Source organism: Mirounga angustirostris, unplaced genomic scaffold (assembly GCF_029215605.1).
Source record: "Mirounga angustirostris isolate CCGP_5_RB_7025 unplaced genomic scaffold, mMirAng1.0.hap1 SCAF_14, whole genome shotgun sequence".
In the NCBI taxonomy this organism is placed as follows: Eukaryota; Metazoa; Chordata; class Mammalia; order Carnivora; family Phocidae; genus Mirounga; species Mirounga angustirostris.
In genome coordinates this window covers 76875433-76896597 of record NW_026991722.1, presented here as the reverse complement: position 1 = coordinate 76896597, position 21165 = coordinate 76875433, and the positions used below count along the sequence as shown (strand labels likewise).

The 21165-nt window shown below is 47.1% G+C and overlaps 1 protein-coding gene across 1 annotated transcript in view; it reads right to left on the bottom strand.

Moving 5' to 3' along the window:
• Positions 1-4194: 4194 nt before the first annotated feature.
• The window catches only part of RPH3A (rabphilin 3A), a 67106-nt gene continuing 50135 nt past the window's right edge, over positions 4195-21165 (bottom strand). The window contains exons 12-18 of the mRNA XM_064577688.1: positions 20624-20733; positions 16201-16327; positions 15394-15450; positions 14529-14683; positions 10819-10900; positions 7465-7561; positions 4195-6431 (exon numbers count right to left, since the gene is read on the bottom strand). Coding sequence (XP_064433758.1) covers positions 6301-6431; positions 7465-7561; positions 10819-10900; positions 14529-14683; positions 15394-15450; positions 16201-16327; positions 20624-20733 — 759 coding nt within the window. The 3' untranslated portion in view covers positions 4195-6300. The remainder of the gene's footprint in view (positions 6432-7464; positions 7562-10818; positions 10901-14528; positions 14684-15393; positions 15451-16200; positions 16328-20623; positions 20734-21165) is intronic.

Genomic DNA, 21165 nt, shown 5'->3' with positions numbered 1-21165 from the left:
CTGCCTCTGCCCTCTGTTCCCCTCCTCCCTCCTCCTGTTCCCGCACCACCTGGGCTGCTCGGCAGAGCCCGCTCCTCCAACCATCAGCTCCTTCTCTTCCTACCCTCACTATCGAGGAGCAAAAAAGCACCCCAAGCTGTTGGGCCACCTCCTTAAGAGGTTCAAACTGGAGCACCTCCCAAATCAGCATGAAGGGGCCCGGGGCTCCCCTGGACTTAAACCTCCAACCTCAGATTTCTGCACAGGGGCCCCAGGGAAATTGACAGTGACGAACTTTTAATGGACTCTGGTGCAGTATTAAAGGTAGTTTAAGGTTGTTGGTTTCACTAAAACAGACATGTTTTTGGAGTTGTCAACATCAAATACAATACAGATAATCAACTTTTATTCCTACTTTTCTACATATGGAGTTATTTTCCTTATCATTTCCAATAATCTCAATTACGTGTATCAGAATTTTACCTCTTACAAACCTTAGTCTCTAGTGAAAATACTGTGAGCTATTACACCAGAAGTCTTTAGATTCACAAATCTATGAATACATTTCATAATTTCTAAAAACGTGTCTTTTCATAGTACAACTTCTGATAGAGCATAAAACATGTTTATGAGCAGACCCAAGTATCTTTAGTTTCCCAATAATAAGAAGCCAAAAGCAGACAAACCTATGCTCAGTAATTAATGTTTCAGTATTTATATACTGAAATATAATAGTATTATATAGTAATAATATATAATATACCTGAACTTATTAAATTCATGTTGTACCTGTTGCAACTTGTCAGCTAAAAATGACTTAAAACGGTAGTTAATATTTGTCTGTCTCATTAAGTTTTCATGGGTAGTTGTTAAGAGCAAGTAAATTATGTTTTAAAAAAGGCTTTAGGGGCGCCTGGGTGGCTCAGTTGGTTAAGCGACTGCCTTCAGCTCAGGTCATGATCCTGGAGTCCCGGGATCGAGTCCCGCATCGGGCTCCCTGCTCGGCGGGGAGCCTGCTTCTGCCTCTGACCCTCCCCCCTCTCATGTGCTTTCTCTCTCTCATTCTCTCTTTCTCAAATAAATAAATAAAATCTTTAAAAAAAAAAAAAAAAAAAGGCTTGTACTTTAAAAAAAAAAAAAAAAGGCTTTATAGGGGCGTCTGGGTGGCTCTGTCTGTTAAGTGTCTGCCTTCGGCTCAGATCATGATCCTGGGGTCCTGGGATCAAGTCCCATGGTGGGCTCCCTGCTCAGTGGGGAGTCTGCTTCTCTCTCTCCCTCCGCTGCTCTCTCTCTATTAATAAGATCTTTTTAAAAATAAAATTAAAAAAGGTTTATAGATAAACTTAAAAAAAAGATTTTATTTTTAAGTAATCTCTACCCAAAGTGGGGCTCAAACTCACAACCCTGAGATCAAGAGTCACACACTCCATGACTGAGCCATCCAGGAGCCTCTATAGATCAAGTTTTAAATAGCTTCTAAAATCTTTGGTAATTTAGAACATTAAAGTTTTGCCAGGTTAAATGATAAATTGGGTTGGTTTCATTGGATATCTAAGTCTTTTCCAGATAAAATACTGGTCTTCATTTGGCTATCTTTAATGGGACAGTGACTTTAGAGAAAAAGATTGTTTCAATAACACTGTGGATGTTTGTCAGATTCTGGTTCTGGTTAATTATCTTTGAGTGTTTGCTGTTTGCCTATAAAACTGGGCTGGATCCTGAATCCTTCTGGTTTCCTCGAATGTCTGGCAATGACTCTCCAAACTCAGGTTCCTGATCTTCTCCCACTCTCTTGTCTTGGAGTCCTTGCTCTTTCTCCTGAAGCTTTGCAAACGGAAGCTGGACACCTTGAGATAAACTTCAGAGAAATTGTCTCAGCAGCTCCTATATTGACAGTCTCAGTGCCTGTTGCCCTGCAGGCCCCTCAAAAGGATGGCTGGGGACGTTTGAACTACAAACCAGAAACACCCACCAGATTGTTGCTGAGTTGAAGGAACTCAGGCTGCCTGCCCCCACTCCATCTGAGGGTGCTTCCAGCCTGACATCTAGAAATCTCACTGGCCGCACTCAGGACTCTCACATGGGGTTTGTAATTTGCTCCAACCATTAACCTGTGTTTTTCTTTCTTTCTTTTTATTTTTTTAAAAGATTTTATTTTTTTTTGAGAGAGAGAGAGCACGAGCAGGGGAGGAGCAGAAGGGAGAGAGAGAAGCAGATTCCCCGCTGAGCAGGGAGCCAGTTGGAAGGCGGGTCTCCAGGAGCCCCTAACCTGTGTTTTGCTTACGTTTCCATAGAAACGCCTCTTATTCATCACCTGATTGCCTGCAGAACAAGGCCGAGTCTCTATTACGGCTAACACCACCACTTGCCATACCTATATTATCTCCTCCTGGGAAGTAAGAATACATATAGATAAATCAGGCAGCAAGCCGCTTGGCTACAAGAAGCCCTTAAACGCCACAACCCCCTTTTCCAAGGTGGCTGGGACTGGTTTACTGATCTATTCTCTAGAATACCCACCAGTATCAGATCAATTTCATTTTATTTATTTATTTTTATTTATTTATTTTTTAAAGTAGGCTCCACACCCAGCATGGAGCCCATTTCGAGGCTTGAACTCACGACCCTGAGATCAAGACCTGAGCTGAGATCAAGAGTCGGACGCTTAACGGACTGAGCCACCCAGGCGCCCCTTAGAGGAAATGATAACATTAGGCCTGGCTATACTGTCCCTGTTCCTTGGGATATACTTGGGAATAAGGTTAATGATGTCACGCAGAGCCAACCTATGCAGGAGAATATCCACATTCTCAGATAAGGAATGACCTTTGACATATCTCCTCCATTAGAACAAGGAAGTTATGTCCTGCATTATGTCAAGTCCTTCCATTCCAAAGTCCCTACTTGGCCCTAATTCAGCTTGAAGCAGGTACATCAGCCAAGTCAGGCATACCCATATTTACGGAAACTCTCCTCATGTATATTCATCTGGGCTTCTCTGGCATGTCCACATACCTGGGGAAGGAGATCAACCATTTTAGAGATGGAAATTAGCTTTCTTTTCAACTGCCCCCGACTGACTGCTGGTGGCTGCCTAGAATGCTGTGTTGAGGAGGATTCAGAGGCTGCTAGCCGGCTCTGTGGGGAAGATGCCATATTGATTAGCAATGTCTGCTATGAGTGTAGGGAGAGATTAGTGGTGTCTGCCATGAGCACCGGGCAACCAGGTTCTCCTGCCGCTCCTGGAGGGGGCTGCATGGCCCTAACTGATACCTCTTTCCACCTGCTGGCAACTGGCTAAATTGTAGGAAAAACAGATGGACTGTAGGGCAGTTGGCAAAGTCATGAGGGAGGTGGGAAGCACAAGGCATCAACTAGGAAATATGTTCAAATATACACCTTGTTCCCAGGGCACATTTAGGGCCTGGGGGTGGAGTGGCAGGGAGAGCAGGGGTAGTTTGAAAAGAAAATCTCCCCAGGTGACCCTAATATGCCTATTTCTTCCCCAGGATTGAGAACCACTCTTTTGGGGATAAGGAAAAGATCTTGTCTCTGACTCGGCCATCTGGTGGATGGAACTGATGGTTCCTTCTGGGAAGTAACCGACATTCCTGATAAATTACTTAAACACTTTTGGGATAGATCTAGGTGAGATTAAGAATCCCCGTGGGAAGTTAGTTACCTCCTCAGCTCATGTTCAGGACTGTTGGAGGCCATCTGTGAAGACTCCTTGCAGGATGGAAAGTGCTAGAACATAAAGGAGGCACTGATGATCTGTGGTATTATTAATCAGCGTGTTAAGGACATTGCACCAGGAGTCCAGTGAAACAGATCCTTTCCTGGCATTGCTGCCGTGAGCCGTTGGCCATGTCAGTCCCTTCCCTGGGCTTTGGCTTATTCCTCTGTCAGATAAGTGAGGTGATTGAACTAGGCCCTGGCTCAACTCTTCGTCTCTTTGAGCCTTGACATTGTCTAATTCCACACCAGATGCTGGCCCCCTGTTGGGTGGGCACCAGCAAAAAGTATTCTTCTAAGAGGGTGTGGAGTTGGCCAACATGGCCAGAGACCACATCTGCCTTGTCCACTGCAGTAACCCCAATGGCTGGGACGTAGCTGTAGCTGCAGATGCTCCTTAAACACTGACTCTCCAAATAGCATCATGTATCCTGATGGGAAGGAAGCACTTCCAGAAACCAGAAAGGAAAAACCCAGGCCACCAGTTTTTCCTGGATATTCCTACTTTATTTTTGGCTACATCATCACAGAGAAAGGCAGTGGGCAGTTCTGCATGCACTGGAGGGCGTGTGTGTATTCTAGGCGGGGAGGTGGTTACATCTGTCAGGGGCAGCGTGCGCCCGGACCAGGGACACCGTGAGCTTGCTGCATGCTGATCCCAGCACCAATACCAGTGTCCGGCTTGAGCCGTGCAGCCAGCATGCTTTCTCCTGGGGGCAAACAGTGAGAAGGAGGTGGGCTGAGAGTGGGTGCCACGGGGACTGACGGAGGGGCAGGGCCAGGGGGCAAGATGGCAGCCTGGAAGTCACTGGCCATCTTGGGGAAGGCGACGAGTTTGATGTTTAGAAGATGGTTATTCAAGGCAAGAAATCAGAGTCTTCTCATGAATAGCGCAGGGAGCTAGGGTGGAGGCATTGATTGGGAAAGGTTAAAAGGTGCGTTTGGAGAAAGTGAGAGTTGGAGTGTCCATCTGATGACATCTATAGACGACAGGCTGTCAGACAGAAGGAGAGGATTTTTCACGGGGGAAGACACTGGAAACCGGGAGAAAACAAGCCTTTCTCATGGGGCAATGAAGATGCCCTGACCCCAGCCTCGCATTTATAATGTTTATTCTCATCGCCTTTTCCTCCTTTTTATTATTATTTTTTAATTTTTTAGGAAGAAAGACCGGAGACTCATGATGGAACAACGGTCTTTGGCATCAGGATCTGTCACTCTCTGAAGCTTCACATTCATGATGGTATTTTATTCTCCCGACAAACTTGGTGAAAAGGGTGCAAGAGATAGACTGAGACAGAGCCACGGACAGAGAGATTCAAGGTGGTTCTCAGTGAGAGACAGGACTCCGGGGATCAGAGAAGCAGAGAGTCGAAGAGCGCCAGGGATGGAGCAGTGTGTTTACTTAACTAAGAGCAGACGGAGGGGGAAGGCTGGGGGCTTTGGAGAGCGCCCCCCCCAGACCCGGAGCTCTGGTTTCTAAATGCTTTTTGCACCTATATGGGCAGCCCAGGGGCCGAGGAAGCCCTCTAGGGGCGTCTGTGCAGCTGACGGGAGGCCGCCATGCACCTGGGGGGAGGGGGGCAGTGCCAGTAGCTGGCCCAGCCAGGGACCCCGGGCTCTGCCACCAGGGAGGCGTGGGCGGTGCTGAGAAGAGTGGGCCTAACTGGAACTGGGGAGGGGCCAGTTTGAGTTTGCTGGCCAAGCTGGGGAGGGGGTGAGGCTGGCTTAAGGTATTTTTTTGCTGTTGCTCATTTACCTTCTTAGAAAGAGGGAAAGGAGAAGGGCAGAGAGATGGAGAGGGACAGAGGAGTGTAAGGAGCTGAGAAAGAGTTTGATGGGGTGTAAGGTTAGGGAGAGGGAGAGGGAAGGACGGGGGGATGGGGGGGCGCTAGAGAAAGGGTGTTGGGTTTTGCTAGGAAGCAAACAGATGGCATCCTGAAAGAGGGGGCTGCCAAGACCCTTTATATGTTCCATGTGTCTATTTCTGGACGCATTTGGGGCCAGGAGGGTGCGTTCCTAGTCACCGGGGAGTTTAAACATGGTGGTCTGTTTTCCTGGCAATCAGGGGGTATGGTGTGGAGGGGCAGTGGGGGCCTGGATGCTCTATTTCTGCCCCAGTGCTGGTCCTTACAGCCTTGTTCCGGTCAGCTGACAGCTAAGGGTATACACAGACATAACACTGGAAACCAAGGGTGTGTGTGTGTGTGTGTGTGTGTGTGTTCAAGGCCAGGAGGGTCTAAAAACAGTCCTAAATGATGAAGAACTTTTGCAGTTTTCCCAGACAGACCGCTTGTTAAATTCTAGCCTCCTTGTAAAAATCTCTGCATCCCTCTCCCTCCCGCTCCATCCTAGAGGGACCAGAGAGGGGCTGCAGTCAGGGCCTGCACCACAGCATCACAGATGGAGGAGAAAGGTCTTCGGCAGCAGTGCCCAAGGTCAGGGGGCACCTCAAAGGCAGGCGCAAGGAGGGAGAGGCTGGGGGAGGCAGAGAGAAGAGAAACCGGAGTGCGAAGGGCAGCTGGGTCAGGCTGGCGGGTGACCTGGCATGGGGTAGGCCATGGAGCCGGGACCTGGGGGCCCACCCTAATCGCTTGACACGTGGTTCTCGTTCTGTAGCTGGTGCCAGCGCTCAATCTTCTTGTCCTTGTTTTTCAGACATTCGTACCAGTGTTTTAAGCGTTCTCCCTTGGCTGAGATCCCCAGCTGGCAGCCTCCTGGAAGACAAGATGGGGAGACAGAGGGAGGTGGTCAGAGTGGAGGGACGCACGGGACTCTCATTCTGGATCCAAATGTTTAGTTGGGGAAAAACTGCCACCAAGCAGGGACCCCTCCAGCAACCTGGGGTCCTTCTTTATGGAGGGCTGTTGTTATGATGTTGTTATTACTCCTGGCCTTCTCTGTCTGCACACTAGCTACTCAAGAACCTGCCATGGCTCCCTATTGGAGCATTAAGTCGTAGCTTCACGGTCTCCTTTTTTTTTTTTTTTAAAGATTTTTTATTTATTTATTTGAGACAGAGAGAATGAGAGACAGAGAGCATGAGAGGGAGGAGGGTCAGAGGGAGAAGCAGACTCGCTGCCGAGCAGGGAGCCCGATGCGGGACTCGATCCTGGGACTCCAGGATCATGACCTGAGCCGAAGGCAGTCGCTTAACCAACTGAGCCACCCAGGCGCCCTCGGTCTCCTTTTTTTAAGACCTTCTGTAAGTCACCACCGCACTCACAGAAACTTGTCTCCCACTACTTCTGGGTACCCCCTGTCTATTTCCAAAGAGTCAGCTTGGCCACCCTGTCCAGTCCTGCCTCCACACCTTTGCTTACGCTGTGTCCCTTGCCTGGAGTGCCCTCCCTGCTCTATCTTTAATGACTGATCTTCCTCATCATTTGAGAGGAGCTGGGAAAACTAGAATCTTCTTCCAGGACTCGCAAATTAATTAAGGGGACTTCCTTTGCACCCTACTTTCTGAGGCCACAGACACCACTCTCCTCTGTGATTTGATTATCCACTGGAGGTGATCTGTTCAGCAAATAACCAATCATGACCCAATCACCCAGCTTTGTAAGCCCTTTCCTATAAAAGCATCCCCAAATTGGACCCAGATCAGTACTCCAGGTCCTGACATGGCGTTTGGACAATGCGGCCACCAAAAGACACGGAGTGCCCTGAACCCTCCAAGAGAAGCTTGGATCCTTAAGGCTCTTCTCTCCTGGGAGGATGGGCTTTTCTCTGGGAGCCAGGAGCACTCACCGATATAATCGTTGGACTTGCCGATGTCATAGTCCCAGACCGAGATGTCCAGGGACTTCTTTGCCAGGTCACCATGTTTGATGTCATAGAAAAACTCCTGGATGCAGCAGAGAAAGACAGGTGATTGGGAGGGTCCTGAGCCTTCAGCATCAGAAGCTAAGAGGCTGAGCCGGACCGAGGGGAGGCCCTTGAACTGGGCATCTGGGAGCAAGGGGGCCCTCCTGCTGGAGCTTTTACCCCAGGACTGACAATCCCCTTTCAACAAACACTCTGTATAACAAAGTCTCTCAAGCCCTGTAATTCACGTTTCAGTGACTCTCTAAAATCAGGAAGGCTGATGGGGTTTTTCTAAGACAGCTGCTCCTGGTCAGGTTTCCTTGAAGGCAAATGGCTGTGAATTCAGTCCTTCCATTCTGGTAGCTTCTGAAGTGGGTTTTCCTCTCTCCATCATTTAGAGATTAAGGGTAGTTGAGGGCACGGAGACTGACATGAAGGATAGGTGCTTAGGTTTCCAGACAATCTGACTTTTTACATAACTTTTCTGCCTAACTGTAAAATTCATTCATGTTCATTGTTAAAACAAACGAGGAAGCTAAAATAAAATCAAATAAAACCCAACCCCCAAAGCCTGTCATCTATCTAACTATACCCCAGAATAGCCACTGTCAACATTCCCCATGTGTGACCACATTAATATATGTTTTTAAAAGTTAATATGAATATTAATTTGAATATTATATTAAACATCTGAATATTATATAAAGTATAATATGAATATGCTGCATTGTGAAAGCCTTCTTTTCCCATTTTAGAACATATGGTAAAAAACCAACTTAGTGTGTTAGCATTTTAAATATCTTTCCGGTTTCATTTAATGCCTGTGTGGCTGTCCCTTAACCTAATGCCCAACAATTGAGTATTTAGGTTGTTTCCAACCTTCCACTACCATTAATGATATGATAAAAGGCACCCTTGTAACTCAGTCATTGTGTAAATCCATGATAATTTATTTAGGATAAATTCTGAGACATGTATCTCTGAGTTGGTAAAGTTTTTTGTTTTTGTTTTTAAGATTTTATTTTATTTATTTGACAGAGAGAGACACAGCGAGAGAGGGAACACAAGAAGGGGGAGCGGGAGAGGGAGAAGCAGGCTTCCCACCGAGCAGGGAGCCCGATGTGGGGCTCAATCCCAGGACCCTGGGATCACGACCTGAGCTGAAGGCAGACGCTTAATGATTGAGCCACGGGGGGCGCCCCTGAGTTTGTAAAGTTTTAAGACAGAGAGCAGTGGATGTACACCATGATGCCATTTGTGACCAGTAAGAAAGCTGGCTAATACATACTTGTCTTGTATATTTATAAATCCTGGAAGTGGATAATATAGTTGCTTCAGAAGAAGAGAAGTAGGTGATAGAGGCTGGGAAAGGAGGAGGATTTTTGACTGGATACCCTTTGGTACTTTTGGAATTTTCAGATATGTGACTATATTACCTGTTCCTCAAATAAATGGCATTTAAATTTTAAGGTTAAGGCTTTTGGAGCAGTTTGACAAACATCCCTTAGGAAGTTGGACCAGTTTGTTCTCTTACCCATGGTGTGTACATTTCCCCACAGGCTCACCAACACCGGGTACCAACATTTTACAATATTTTTGTGCCAGTTTGTGATGAGATCCGGTGTCTGGCCTTGTTTCGTATCTTCTCTATTGCTAATGAGGCTTACTGCTATTTGGATTTCTTCTTCAGTTGGCTCCTTACTCAAAATTCAGGAGTCCGAGTTGGGACATTAGGGCTACAGCTGAAGAAGGGACCCGGGAATAGGATGCACTGAACTACTGGCCAGTGATGCTCTGAGCTCTGTTTACAAAGAACTTTCACCACGCATGCTCATACGGGCACATGCATTTCAAAAGCAAAACAACACAAAGCACAGTGTATTGTAGTTTTCTTGGCCCACTTTCCAACATTTGGTAAAAACCAGTGCTAGCTGATTCTGATCTGACATCAGATCACTACATTCAATGGATATTTCTGGACCCCTAGTATCTGACAGCTTGTCAACAAATAACTGAAATCCAGGGGGACAGCATGAGATGCAAGGACACGTAAAGCCTGCAGGGGTTATAACACAATGACCCTTGAGGGATGACTAGGAGTCTGCCAGAGAGGAAGAGAGAGAGAGATGGAGGTCCAGGAAAAGGGAGCAGCAAGCGCAAAGGCTAAGAGATGTACCAAGGACCCGTGTGAAGTTAGGGTGACTTGAGGAGGGGAGTGCGAGATGGGGCAGGGGTGGGACATGAGTTTGAAAGGGCTTGACTGTCACACTAAGAAGTTATGGAACCATTCCTGGGTTAAGCAACGGGGATGAAAACTTCAGATATGTTCTTTAGAAAGCTCATGCTTATGTGAGGATGGGCCAAATACAAGGAAGTGAGTCAGGAAGTCTACTGCAATAGTCTAGACATGAAATGCTCAAGTAACAGTGAGACAACAGGAAGGGGCACATTCAATGGGTATGTAGATAGTGGACTTGATGCCCAGGACAGACATGGGGAGTGAGGGAGAGAGAGAGGGCAGTACCAACTGGGTGACTGCTAAAAGGCACCACTACCCCTATTTATTTCTTCAAATTTCAGGACCACAGACTACTAGACATTGGAAATGATTTCATTCAATCTGTCTCCAAATGCAGCTTCTTCCTATGACACTGCTCATCTAGAGGCTTTTGTCTTGGGCTCGATTCCCTCTGGTGACAAGGAACTCATTACCTATCCTTTAGATAATTCAAGTGGATCTATGAGAGAAAACTTTTTTTTAAAAAAAGATTTTATTTATTCATTTTATTTTTTTTTATTTTTTTTTTAAAGATTTTATTTATTTATTTGAGAGAGAGAGAATGAGAGACAGAGAGCATGAGAGGGAGGAGGGTCAGAGGGAGAAGCAGACTCCCTGCCGAGCAGAGAGCCTGATGCGGGACTCGATCCAGGGACTCCAGGATCATGACCTGAGCTGAAGGCAGTCGCTCAACCAACTGAGCCACTCAGGCGCCCTATTTATTCATTTTAGAGAGAGAGAGAGAGCATGACCAGGGAGCGACAGAGTGGGGAGGGAGAGGGAGAAAGAATCTGAAGCAGACTCCGCACTGAGCAGGGAGCTGACGTGGGGCTCGATCCCACAACCGCGAGATCATGACCTGAGCTGAAGCTAAGAGTCAGACGCTCAACTGACTATGCCACCCAGGAGCCCCAAGAGAAAACTTTTTTGATGTGCTTTGTAACATTCTAGTAGGGAGCTTGTTTCTCTCTCACACTCAGGAAATATCTCAGAGCATGACAAAAGTGGGACAGCCTTACCTCATTAAACTCAGGATTCAAGGTTTTCTTCTTTATTTGAGTCTTGTGTTTGGCTTTCTTTCCCATGTCTGGTTTCAGCCAGCTGAGAGGAGACAGAGATGCTATTGTGGAGGAAGTTTAATGAATAAGATCAGCCTCTTGACCCCAAAGCCTCCCTCCCATGTCAGGAGAATAATTGAACAAATCAGAAAGTGAATCAACATTAACAATGTGCATGAGAGCAGCTACAAGGCACTGTTCTAAGCACGTGCAGGGTATTTCATTCTCAACAAACCCTCGGTGGTAGAGCTACAACCACCCATTTCACATGCAAGGAAACTGAGCACCCAGAGAAGTCGAGACATGTGCCTCAGATCACACAGCTGGGGACTCAACCTAGTGGCTGCCTCTGGAGTCTGTGCTCTTAGCTAGTACTCGGCCCCAGTGGATCACATTGAAAGCCTGGAGAGCAGTGCCTAGAGTGCACGGTTACCCTTTAGGTTGCCCCCAAGTCCTGGGGAGGCGGGGATTGTATAGACAGAAAGGAGAAGATGCAAATCTGATGACAATCAATCCTCCTCAAAACTGTTCAGTGGCTCCCCTTTGATCTCAGGGTAAAGTTCAAAATCCTTGATGTGGCTTTTAAGGCTCCATATGATCGGGTCCTTGCTCCAGCCCAGCATGCTCTTGTGTTATGCTCTTCATCCGACTCCCCATTCACTCTCCTTTCCACCCCAGGGCCTTTGCACATACAGCTCTTCCCCAGTGTAGGCACAATACCTGGCACATAGTAGGTGCTCGATCAATATTTTCTGGGCAAATAAATAAAATGGGCCAGAAATGCCAAAGAGTTGGGACATTTGGATTCTCATTAAAGCTGTCACTAGCTGTGCAACTTTGAACCTAAGTGTAGCTTCGGCGTGCCTCAGTTTCCCAATCTGTAAAGGGGGCACTTTTTTCCCTCACTTATAGAACTGCTTTTGAGGATAATTTATTTTTATTGAAGCAGAGTGGACATGCAGTGTTACATTAGCTTCAGGTGTACAACCCAGTGACTTGACAAGTCGATACTTAAGCTGTGCTCACCACAAGGGTAGTCACCATCTGTCACCATGCAACATTATTGCAATGCCATTGATGATGTTCCCTCTGCTGTGCCTTTATCCCTGTGACTCATTCATTCCATGACTGGAAGCCTGTACCTCCCACTGCCCTTGAGGATAATTTTATTATTTTATTTTTATTTATTTATTTATTTGAGAGAGAGAGAGAGCACACAAGCAGGGGGAGCAGCAGAGGGAGAGGGAGAAGCAGGCTCCCTGATGAACAGGGACCCCCCATCACCACCACCACGCCCCCATGTGGGGCTCGATCCCAGGATGCTGGGATCATGACCTGAGCTGAAGGCGGACACTAAACCCACTGAGCCACCCAGGCGCCCCTTGAGGACAATTTTAAAGAAGGGACACAAAGGGGGGACTGAACGGTATGAAGTGCTGAGCAAAGACAAAGGGCAATTCTGATTTTAAAAATCTTAATTCGATCTTCGACTGATTAATGGCCTCCTGTTAGCTTTTCCACACCGGCCACCGGGGCAGCCGTTTTCCCGGTGACCACAGCAACGCTCCTTCTTCTGCAGGGATTGGGTGGATGGGAGAAGGGGTGGTAGGGAGAATTATTTAAGAAAAACAGTTTGCCTGTGGCTGGGATGTAACAGAGTGCAGGATAGCAGCCCATGAGCTAATTTTCTTTATTGGACCATATGAGAAAACAAAACCCAGTTACTCCTAGAAATCAAATTCATCCCTGACTCATGTGTTCTTTTGTTCACTAAATCCTCATTCAAAGAAAATCCGAAGCAAAGTCCGCCCTGGCCTGATTTTGTAGCCATGACCTTAAGGGGAGCACTGCTTTCTATTACGAGAGGGAGTCGGTGGGAGGGAATGTCTCCCGGGCTGGAGGGAACATCAATAAACACTCTTTGCCATGAGTAGGAACGGCAGGGGTAGTGATTTAGAACCGTAATGGCAGATGCTTACTGAGCACTTACTATGTACCAGACCCTATGACAATGCTTCTCTCAGATCTCCAGCTGCAGGGGGCAAAATGGACTGACAAGGTGCTGGGCTCTGAATTCACCACTAAGTTCTCGCTGTGGCTGCGCTGGCCCTGGGTTCCCAGCCAGCACCTGGGCCAGCGAGGGCAGGAGGCAGCCCCGGTGGGAGATGCAGGCTTTGCGCTCAAGGATTCCCCATCACCTGCGCTGAAACTTCCTCAGAACTGTACTGCAATCTAAGACGCTTCCTGCCCAACCGTCCTCCCGGGCCCCTCCTCCTCCCCACCTGCTTTCCCTATGGTCCTCCTCTGGCTCCCTCTCAGTTTTTCTTCACAGGCATTTTCCCCCAATAAATCTCTTGCACATCTCATTTAGCCTTGGAGTCTGCTTCCTGGAGGGTAGAACCTAATGCCCGATAGCACTCTTCCCATTTTACAGATGAGGATATCGAGGCCCAGAGACGTGAAGGCACTAGCCAAAGGTCACACGGCTAGAGAATACTGAAGACTATTGGCTCTTAAGATTCAAACCCAGGCAGTCTGGATCCAGAGCTCAAGCTTTCAATCATATCCATAGAAACACACGTTTAGCTGCCGCAAGGCAATGCAGAATTCTCTTGAAGAGCAGGACAAATATTACTGTACCAGGCACATTTCTAATTGCTTTCTATATGATATCTTATTTGAGCCTTAAGCCTTGTGCCCATTCTTGGACATAAGTGGAGCCACTGTCTCTGTTATACCAGTGAAGAATCCAAGGCTCAGAGAGGTTAGGATAACTTGTTTATAGTTATACAGCTGCAGGGGGGCAGAGATGGGAGTGGGACCCACACCTGATTCAGTGATGGCCATGAGAATGTGCCAGGCGGACCTCCAGCTACAGCATCACTGACCGAGGCCCCAGCTGCTGCCCCTGGAAACCCAGCCATGCTCTTGCCACGGCCCTGTTTCTGGCTGATGACTGAAGGTGGCAGGAATATTAGGGTAGTCCTGCTCCTAGGAGCCCTGGGACTCGTCTGATGGCTGGTTTTGGCCTTGAGGACTCTCACGGCCTTGCTGAACTTGCATCCAGGCTGCATCCACTGGCCCCCGTCTCTCCCCTCTGCTCACGTGAGTGAGACTCGTATGGCCGTCTAGCAGGTCTCCCGTCTCCCTCACTCAGGCATTTCCACTAGTGAAGCCCTGGTCTGCTGAGTCCCATCTTGGCAGCCTTCCAGAGGCTCTGGACTAACACAGATAACCCGACTCTCTGCCTCCCCACGGTGGAGATTCTGGGAATAACCCAAAGTCTAAGGTCTTCTCTTTGAGCATTTCCAGATTGCACTGGAAAAAGCTGGATTGCTTCTTCGGGCGCTCTGGACTGCGGGAGGGACCTGTTGCTGATTCCAGGGGGCTGCAAATGGGGTCACTGTAACCTTGCCGACTGCCTTTCTCCCATCGGAGGGGACAGAGCCACGAAGCTCCTCATATGGGCGAGCGACACACGAGTCTGACTGTCTGAGACTCCAGACTCATGCTCTAGCCAGTTCTGGGCATTGTCTAGCTGTGTGACCTTGGGCAGGCTCATTTCCCTCTCTGGGACTCAATGTGCAATGATCTTGGGGAAGCTCTCTGGTTCTCCCTTTGCGAGGATCTAGGACCCCCTTTGGGGTCCATTCACAGTCCCAATGACTCACAGCTTGACGAATGGATCTGAGTAGCCGTTGGCGTCCATGGCGGCCAGGTGCACGCAGCGTATGATGCCCACGATAAGGCCTCCCTGCTGTGTGCTGTACATGAGGGACACCAAGATCTTGCCACGTTCCTCTATGTCACCAATACGTTCCACCTGCTGCAGTAGCAGAAAAGAAAAGTAGGAGAAATGGGCCTAGGAAGGGGAGGGGGTCAGGCAACTGGACGGATGGCTAGTATTAGGGAGGAGCCTGTGGAAAGGAAGAGGAGCTGCCCCCCCCCCCAAGGACAGCAGATGTCCCCAGTCCCCAGTCTCCAGGGACCAGCAAGTGGTGACAGCCACACAGGTGAAAGTCTAAGGCACATGGGGGTGGGGGACTTTACTCTGACTTGGACATGGACAGAGCCCTGAGTGATCACAGGTGGGGCTGGACCCTGCTTCCACTCTGACTCTGAGCTCAGATTTGCCGGAGTCAACCAGGCTTCTCACAATTACAGTCCCTGGGGTCGCCTGAGGACCTGGGCAAAGAGCGCAGATGTGTAACCCAACCCAGCCTCTGCATCACCACGGAGGGAGGGAGAGTGGCATCACTCTGGTCCTGCAGGACTGCCAGCAGAGCTTAGCCAACGAAGCAGGGGAACTCAAGGGTGCGTCCTGGGTGTGAGAGGGTGGCCCCCCCAAGGTGGGGGCTCCAGGTGGGAGGAGCATCCACTTGGTCTCGTGTTCTAATGCCTTGGGCAAGGGTACCTCTCTCATGGTAAACTGACGGGCAAGTGGTTTTAGGAGAAAGAATAAGGAAGGGGCCAGGAGGGAGAGCAAAGGGAAGTGGTGGACCCCAACTATGGCTGCAATATCCGCTCAGTGCTCACCTCCTCCTCATAAAGGGCCATGCCTCGGGCTGACCCAGTGGTCCCGGCACGCTTCATCTAAGAGGAAGGAAACAGAAAGGAAAGAACATGAGTCTATGAGGCTCATCTCCCTACATAAGAAGGACCAGAAAACCTCACCCTTCCATTAGCATCCAGAGCCATGAGGGTGGGTTCTCCAAGCTTCTGTGGCCTTCCAGCTTTTCCCCTTTTAGATAAAAATTTATGTAATGTTAACCATTGGACAGACCATGTTAATGCACACCAGCCTATGATGTAGGGTGTATTACTAACCCATTTTACAGATGAGAACACTGAGGACCAGAGTGGTTAAGCCACTTGCCCAAGGTCGCACAGCCAACAAGTGGCAGAGCCCACCATACACAAAACAGATAAGATTTCATCTGCTCTGGTAGAAGTGGCACAGGGGTCTTGGGGTCTGAGCCCCCAGGTACTTTTTGCCCTGTGGCTCCTAAGGTTCTTCTGTGGGATTCTAGTGCTCTGGGCAACACTATATGAAAACCACTGGCTAAGTCCAACCTCCCCACTTTAGGGATGAGGAAAACTGAGATCCAGAGGGGAGAGGAAGCACTTACGAGGACCCTGCCCTTGGTGGGGCACGTGGGGGTAGTTGGTGGTGGGAAGGTTAAGGGTGCACAGCGTGCAACCGCCACGCTCTGACCTGAAATCTCCCTCCTGCCTCTACTGTCGAGCACCCTGCAGATCTATCATCCCCTTTGCAGGCCCAGAGGAAGACCCCAGCCCCCAAACTCTTCTCCCCCATTGCATCCTTGGGGCTAAGGCACTCACCGGGATCACCCGCTCCAGACAGATATTGAAGTTCTTTTTCTGGTTGGGCTTCAGTTTCTTGAGTGAAAATCTGGTCTCACCGATGAACTCGTTATGGCCAAATTTGTCCTCATCACAGACAGAGATCCTGCGATCAACGTAAGGGGTGGGGAGAGAACGAAGAGCCTATATTGAGCAAGTATCATGTACCAAGAGCTATGACTGATACTGTCAGGGAATGTGCAACGTGCATAGGAATATTTCAATTTCCTATTTATTGAGCACTAGGCCAGCTACTTTATGTTCCTTCTTTACTGCAGTGTAACTTACAAGCAGTGATGTGCCCACATCTCAAATTTACAGCCTGCTGAATTTTTGCATATGCATACATCGATGCAACCACCACCCAGATCAAGATATAGAACATTCTGGCTCCTGGAAGACCTCCATGGTCCCTCCTAGTCATGACCCCCCTTAATGATAACCACTCTCTTGGCCTCTGGCAAGATTCATATTGTCTTGTTTTGGACCCTCACATAAGTAAAATCAGATGGCATGTCTTCTTTTATGCTTGGCTTCTTTTGCTCAGCATTATGTTGGTGAGCTTCATCTGTGTCTTTAGCAATGTGTCCTTTTCACTGCTGTATAGTATTCCATTGTGCAACCATACCGTAATATTTCTGCTACAGATGGACATTCGGTTTCGACCAATTTCTTGCTTTGAGCTATTATGAACAAAGCTGCCCAGAACATTCCTGTCTGAGTCTTCTTGCATGCACGTGGATCTATTTCTACTGTATATTTTGCTAGAGGTGGAAATGCTGAGTCATGGGCTACACCTAAGTTTAGCTTCAGTAGAAACTTCTAGTTTCCCAGACTGGTTCCACCCATTCTGCCCCCACCAGCAAGCCACACTGGTTCTGGTTGTTCTTCATTTTTGCTAACTTTGATTTTGTCAGTCTTTAATTTTAGTCTTTCTGAGGGAGCAATAGTATCTCATTGTAGTTTTAATTTTTAGTTCCCCGATGATAAAGGAATACTTTTATGGCCATTTGAGCATCACCTTTTGCAAAGTTAGGCCAGGAACTTAGTTAACCTCTCCTCCTTTAATTTGTTCTCCCAGCAAACATCTGAGTTTCTCACTTTAGAGTGGAGACTGGGGCCCAGAGAGGTGCAATAATTTTTCCCTGGTAAGAGGCAGAACTGGGATTTGAATCCAGGTCTCTGTGAATCCTCAAACACTATATTGTCCTTTGTTATCTACTCTGCACAGCAGTGAGTAGAAAGAGGTACACACAGAAAGGGCAGGTCATGGAAAGGTCCCTCAGGAGGCCAGAAGGGCCAGTCACGGCATGATCATTCATCCTGACATATACCAAAGGGGAGGAAGGATGTGTCCCCCTAAGGCATGGGAGGCAGTCTGGGGGCCAGGCAGGGACCAACAGCATCTTCCCCCTTGGCCATCAACATTTGTTGAACAATGTTCAAAGCGCTGGAGGGCCAGAGCATCCTCATGGCTGAGTCCCACAATGTTCAGGACTGGGAAAAGAAGTTGTCTCTACTTGGCTGGTGAGCATGTAACCAACCCCGTCCCTCTGCAGGGCCATGTGTCTCCAAAGACTTAATAATCATCATTTCTGACCTAATAATGCCAGTTCTAGGAATTTATCTCAAAGACATACAAAGATGTTTATCACCGTATTGTTCCTAGTTGTGAAAAAGCAGAAGTAACGTATGTATTCTATAATGGGGGATTACTGAAGAAAAATGAGATAACCATAAGAATATAACTGTATACGTGGAAAACAGTGTTGTAATGAGTCATCAGGGAAAGGCAGAACCATAATGCAACACTACTACACACCCACCAGAATGACCAGAATGACCAAGTATTGATGAGGCTGGAGGAACAGGGACTCTCGTACATTGCTGGTAGGAGTGTCATTTGGTACAATCGCTATGGAAAATTGTCAGTTTCTACTAAAGCTGAGCGTATACTACACTATGATTCAGCCATTACACTCCTAGAAGAAAAGCATGCATAATACAATGTCACTAGAATGTTCCTAGCAGTACTATTATAATAGTCCCCAAATGAAAACCAACCAACTGTCCCTTAACAGTTGAATGGATAAATAAAACTGTGGTATAGTCACACAATGGGAGAGTAAAGAGCGACAAGATGGGGCGTCTGGGTGGCTGAGCATCAGACTCTTGATTTTGGCTCAGGTCATGATCTTGGGGTCATGGGATCGAGCCCCACATCGGGCTCTGTGCTCAGCGGGGAGTTTGCTTGGGATTCTCTCTCTCCCTCATCCTCTGCCTCTTGCTCTCTTTCTCTCTCTCTCTCTCTCTAAAATAAATGAATAAATCTTAAAAAAAAATAAAGAGTGACAAGAATCCATAATCTACAACTATACAGAACAACTTGGGCAAGTATCACAAATACAACATTAAGTGCAAAGACAGAAAAGAGTCATGCTGTACCATTCCGTTTACGTAAAGTACAAAACCAGACTGAGTTCATTGTCCTTTAGAAGTTAGAGTAGTGAATACCCTGAGGGGAGGGTCCTCACAACAGGGACAGTACCGGGGGAAGGGTGTCTGTGGTCTGGGAATGTTCTGTTCTCGGACCGCAGTGTGTTCACTTTGTAAAAACTCATCAGTCTGTGCAGTTTTTAGGTGTGCATTTTTCTAAATGGCTGTTACCCTGCAATAAAAATGTTTACTTAAAATAATAGTGTAGCTGGCAGGAATATACGTGGAACGCCAATTTGAAAAGCGGTTTGTATGACTTGTAAAAAAACAAAAAACAAAACATCTACTATGATCCAATAAACGCTCCCCTTTGGCTTCTACCCTAAGGAAACACTAGTATGTACACAAGGAAGAGTAAAGGATGCTCGTTGCAACTTTGTAAAAGAGAGAAGCTGGAAACAACCTAAACGTCCTTCTCCTGGATGCTGGCTGAATACACTGATAAACATTTACATAAAATTTAAAACAGACCTGGGCATCTGGGTGACTCAGTCGGTTAAAGTGTCTGACTCTTGATTTCGGGTCAGATTGAGCCCCGTGTCAGGCTTTGCACTCAGTGGGGCATCTGCTTGAGATTCTCCCTCTCCCTCTTCCTCTGCCCCTCCTTGCTGCTCACGCTCATGCTCTCTCTCTCTCTCAAATAAATAAATCTTTAAAAAGATTTAAAAACATGCCAGACAATACCATCATTGTTTATAGATACATAATCATGTAGCTGAAGTATAAAACATGCTTGGGAATGACACCCATAAAATTCAGTGTGGCGTTTAGCCCTGAGGGGGAAAGAAGAGAAGGAGGGGATGGGGGTGTACGAGAGGAGCCTCAATCTGCATCTGCAATGCTTTCTTTCTTGAACATAATAACAATTTAAAAAGCTGAAGCACATACAGCAAAATATTAAGATTTTTCTAAAAGACTGAGGGTTGACTTTATGGATGTTTGTCTTATTATGTTTACACTTTTCTGTACCTTTGTAATATTTAATTATAAAACATTTTTAAAAATTTGATATAAACCATTCTGTGTAATACTCTGAAGCAGTCAAATATTAGGCAGATCTAAATGTCTTCCCATGGCTCTAACTCCAAAATATAGTGTTAAGAAAAAAGGCAAGTTGCACATCTATACAGCATGATACCCTCTATGTTGTAAACAGTAGTAGGAATATACATACACTCACAGAGGGAGGAAGCAGACCCAGGCTGGTGGAGGGGACTAACATTTATTTTTTTTTTTATTTTAAAAGAGATTTTATTTATTTATTTGAGAGAGAGCAGGAGAGAGAGATCAGGAGAGAGAGTGAGCAGGGGGGAGAGGCAGAGGGAGAGGGAGAAGCAGACTCCCCGCTGAGCAGGGAGCCTGACTCAGGGCTCGATCCCAGGACCCTGGGATCCTGACTGAGCCGAAGGCAGATGCTTAATGGACTGAGTCACCCAAGCGCCCTGGGGACTAACATTTAAAAGGAGCTTTGCCTGCTCTATAAGTTTTTTTTTTTTTTTAAATAAGAAAAGTGTATTTACTTATTACTTACATAATTTAAAATGCAGTTTAACAAAACACTGTAGAAGAATATGAAATGGCATCAATACATTGTTAAATAAGAGGCTAATTAATTATTAGAATGGTCTGTTTTTAGAGTACTTAATTTTATAAGAAATGTTTGCACACATACGTAAATACACACGCACAAATACATACACACACAACCTGAACATCCAGACACCAAAACAAGAGTTTTGTTTGCCTGTATTTTCAAAAGTTTCTACCAGAAACATATGCTGTTTTTGTAGAAGTAAAAAAGAAAGAAAAAAACAATGCAGCTATGTTTTCAAGAGTGGCCTCTGGTAGCATGCGTCTCAATCTGCCCGGCCTCAGCCCCCTCTCTGCCCACCTGCCCGGCAGGTACCTGAGGGTCTTCCTCTGCATGTCCTCGTCTGTGATGCCATGATAGACAAGGGTCTCATTCCAGACGGGGTTCCGGGTGTTCCGCAGAGTTTTTGTACGAAGCTTGTTGGACTAGAGCCCAGAGAGATGGACAGACACCTGCCTTGGTGGGAAGCCAGCCCCGCAGCCCCATCCTTTGGGTTGACATGGGGTGTGTGGGTGGGAGTGGGTGGGTGATGTAGGAGTCCACTCCCCTAACAAGCGTCCGGGGGCTCAGTTGCTCCCAAAATGCATGCTCTCAGTGAGTGGAGGGCATCCCCAATGCTGGCTACAGCCATCATCAATGCTGGACACTGGGCCACCCACCCTCCATGTGCTGGGCCCTCTCTTTGAACTTTCCATTAAGATTAGACAGCATGAGAAAAAAATATGATTTATGGCCAAAAAGGCAGAAATAAAGAGTCACCCACTTATAAGCAGTGAAAAAACAATTTCTGGGGGTACTGAAATGGTTTCTTCTGTCTCCCCAAATAGCATTCTCCATGCCTGAAAGTCCTTAGGGGA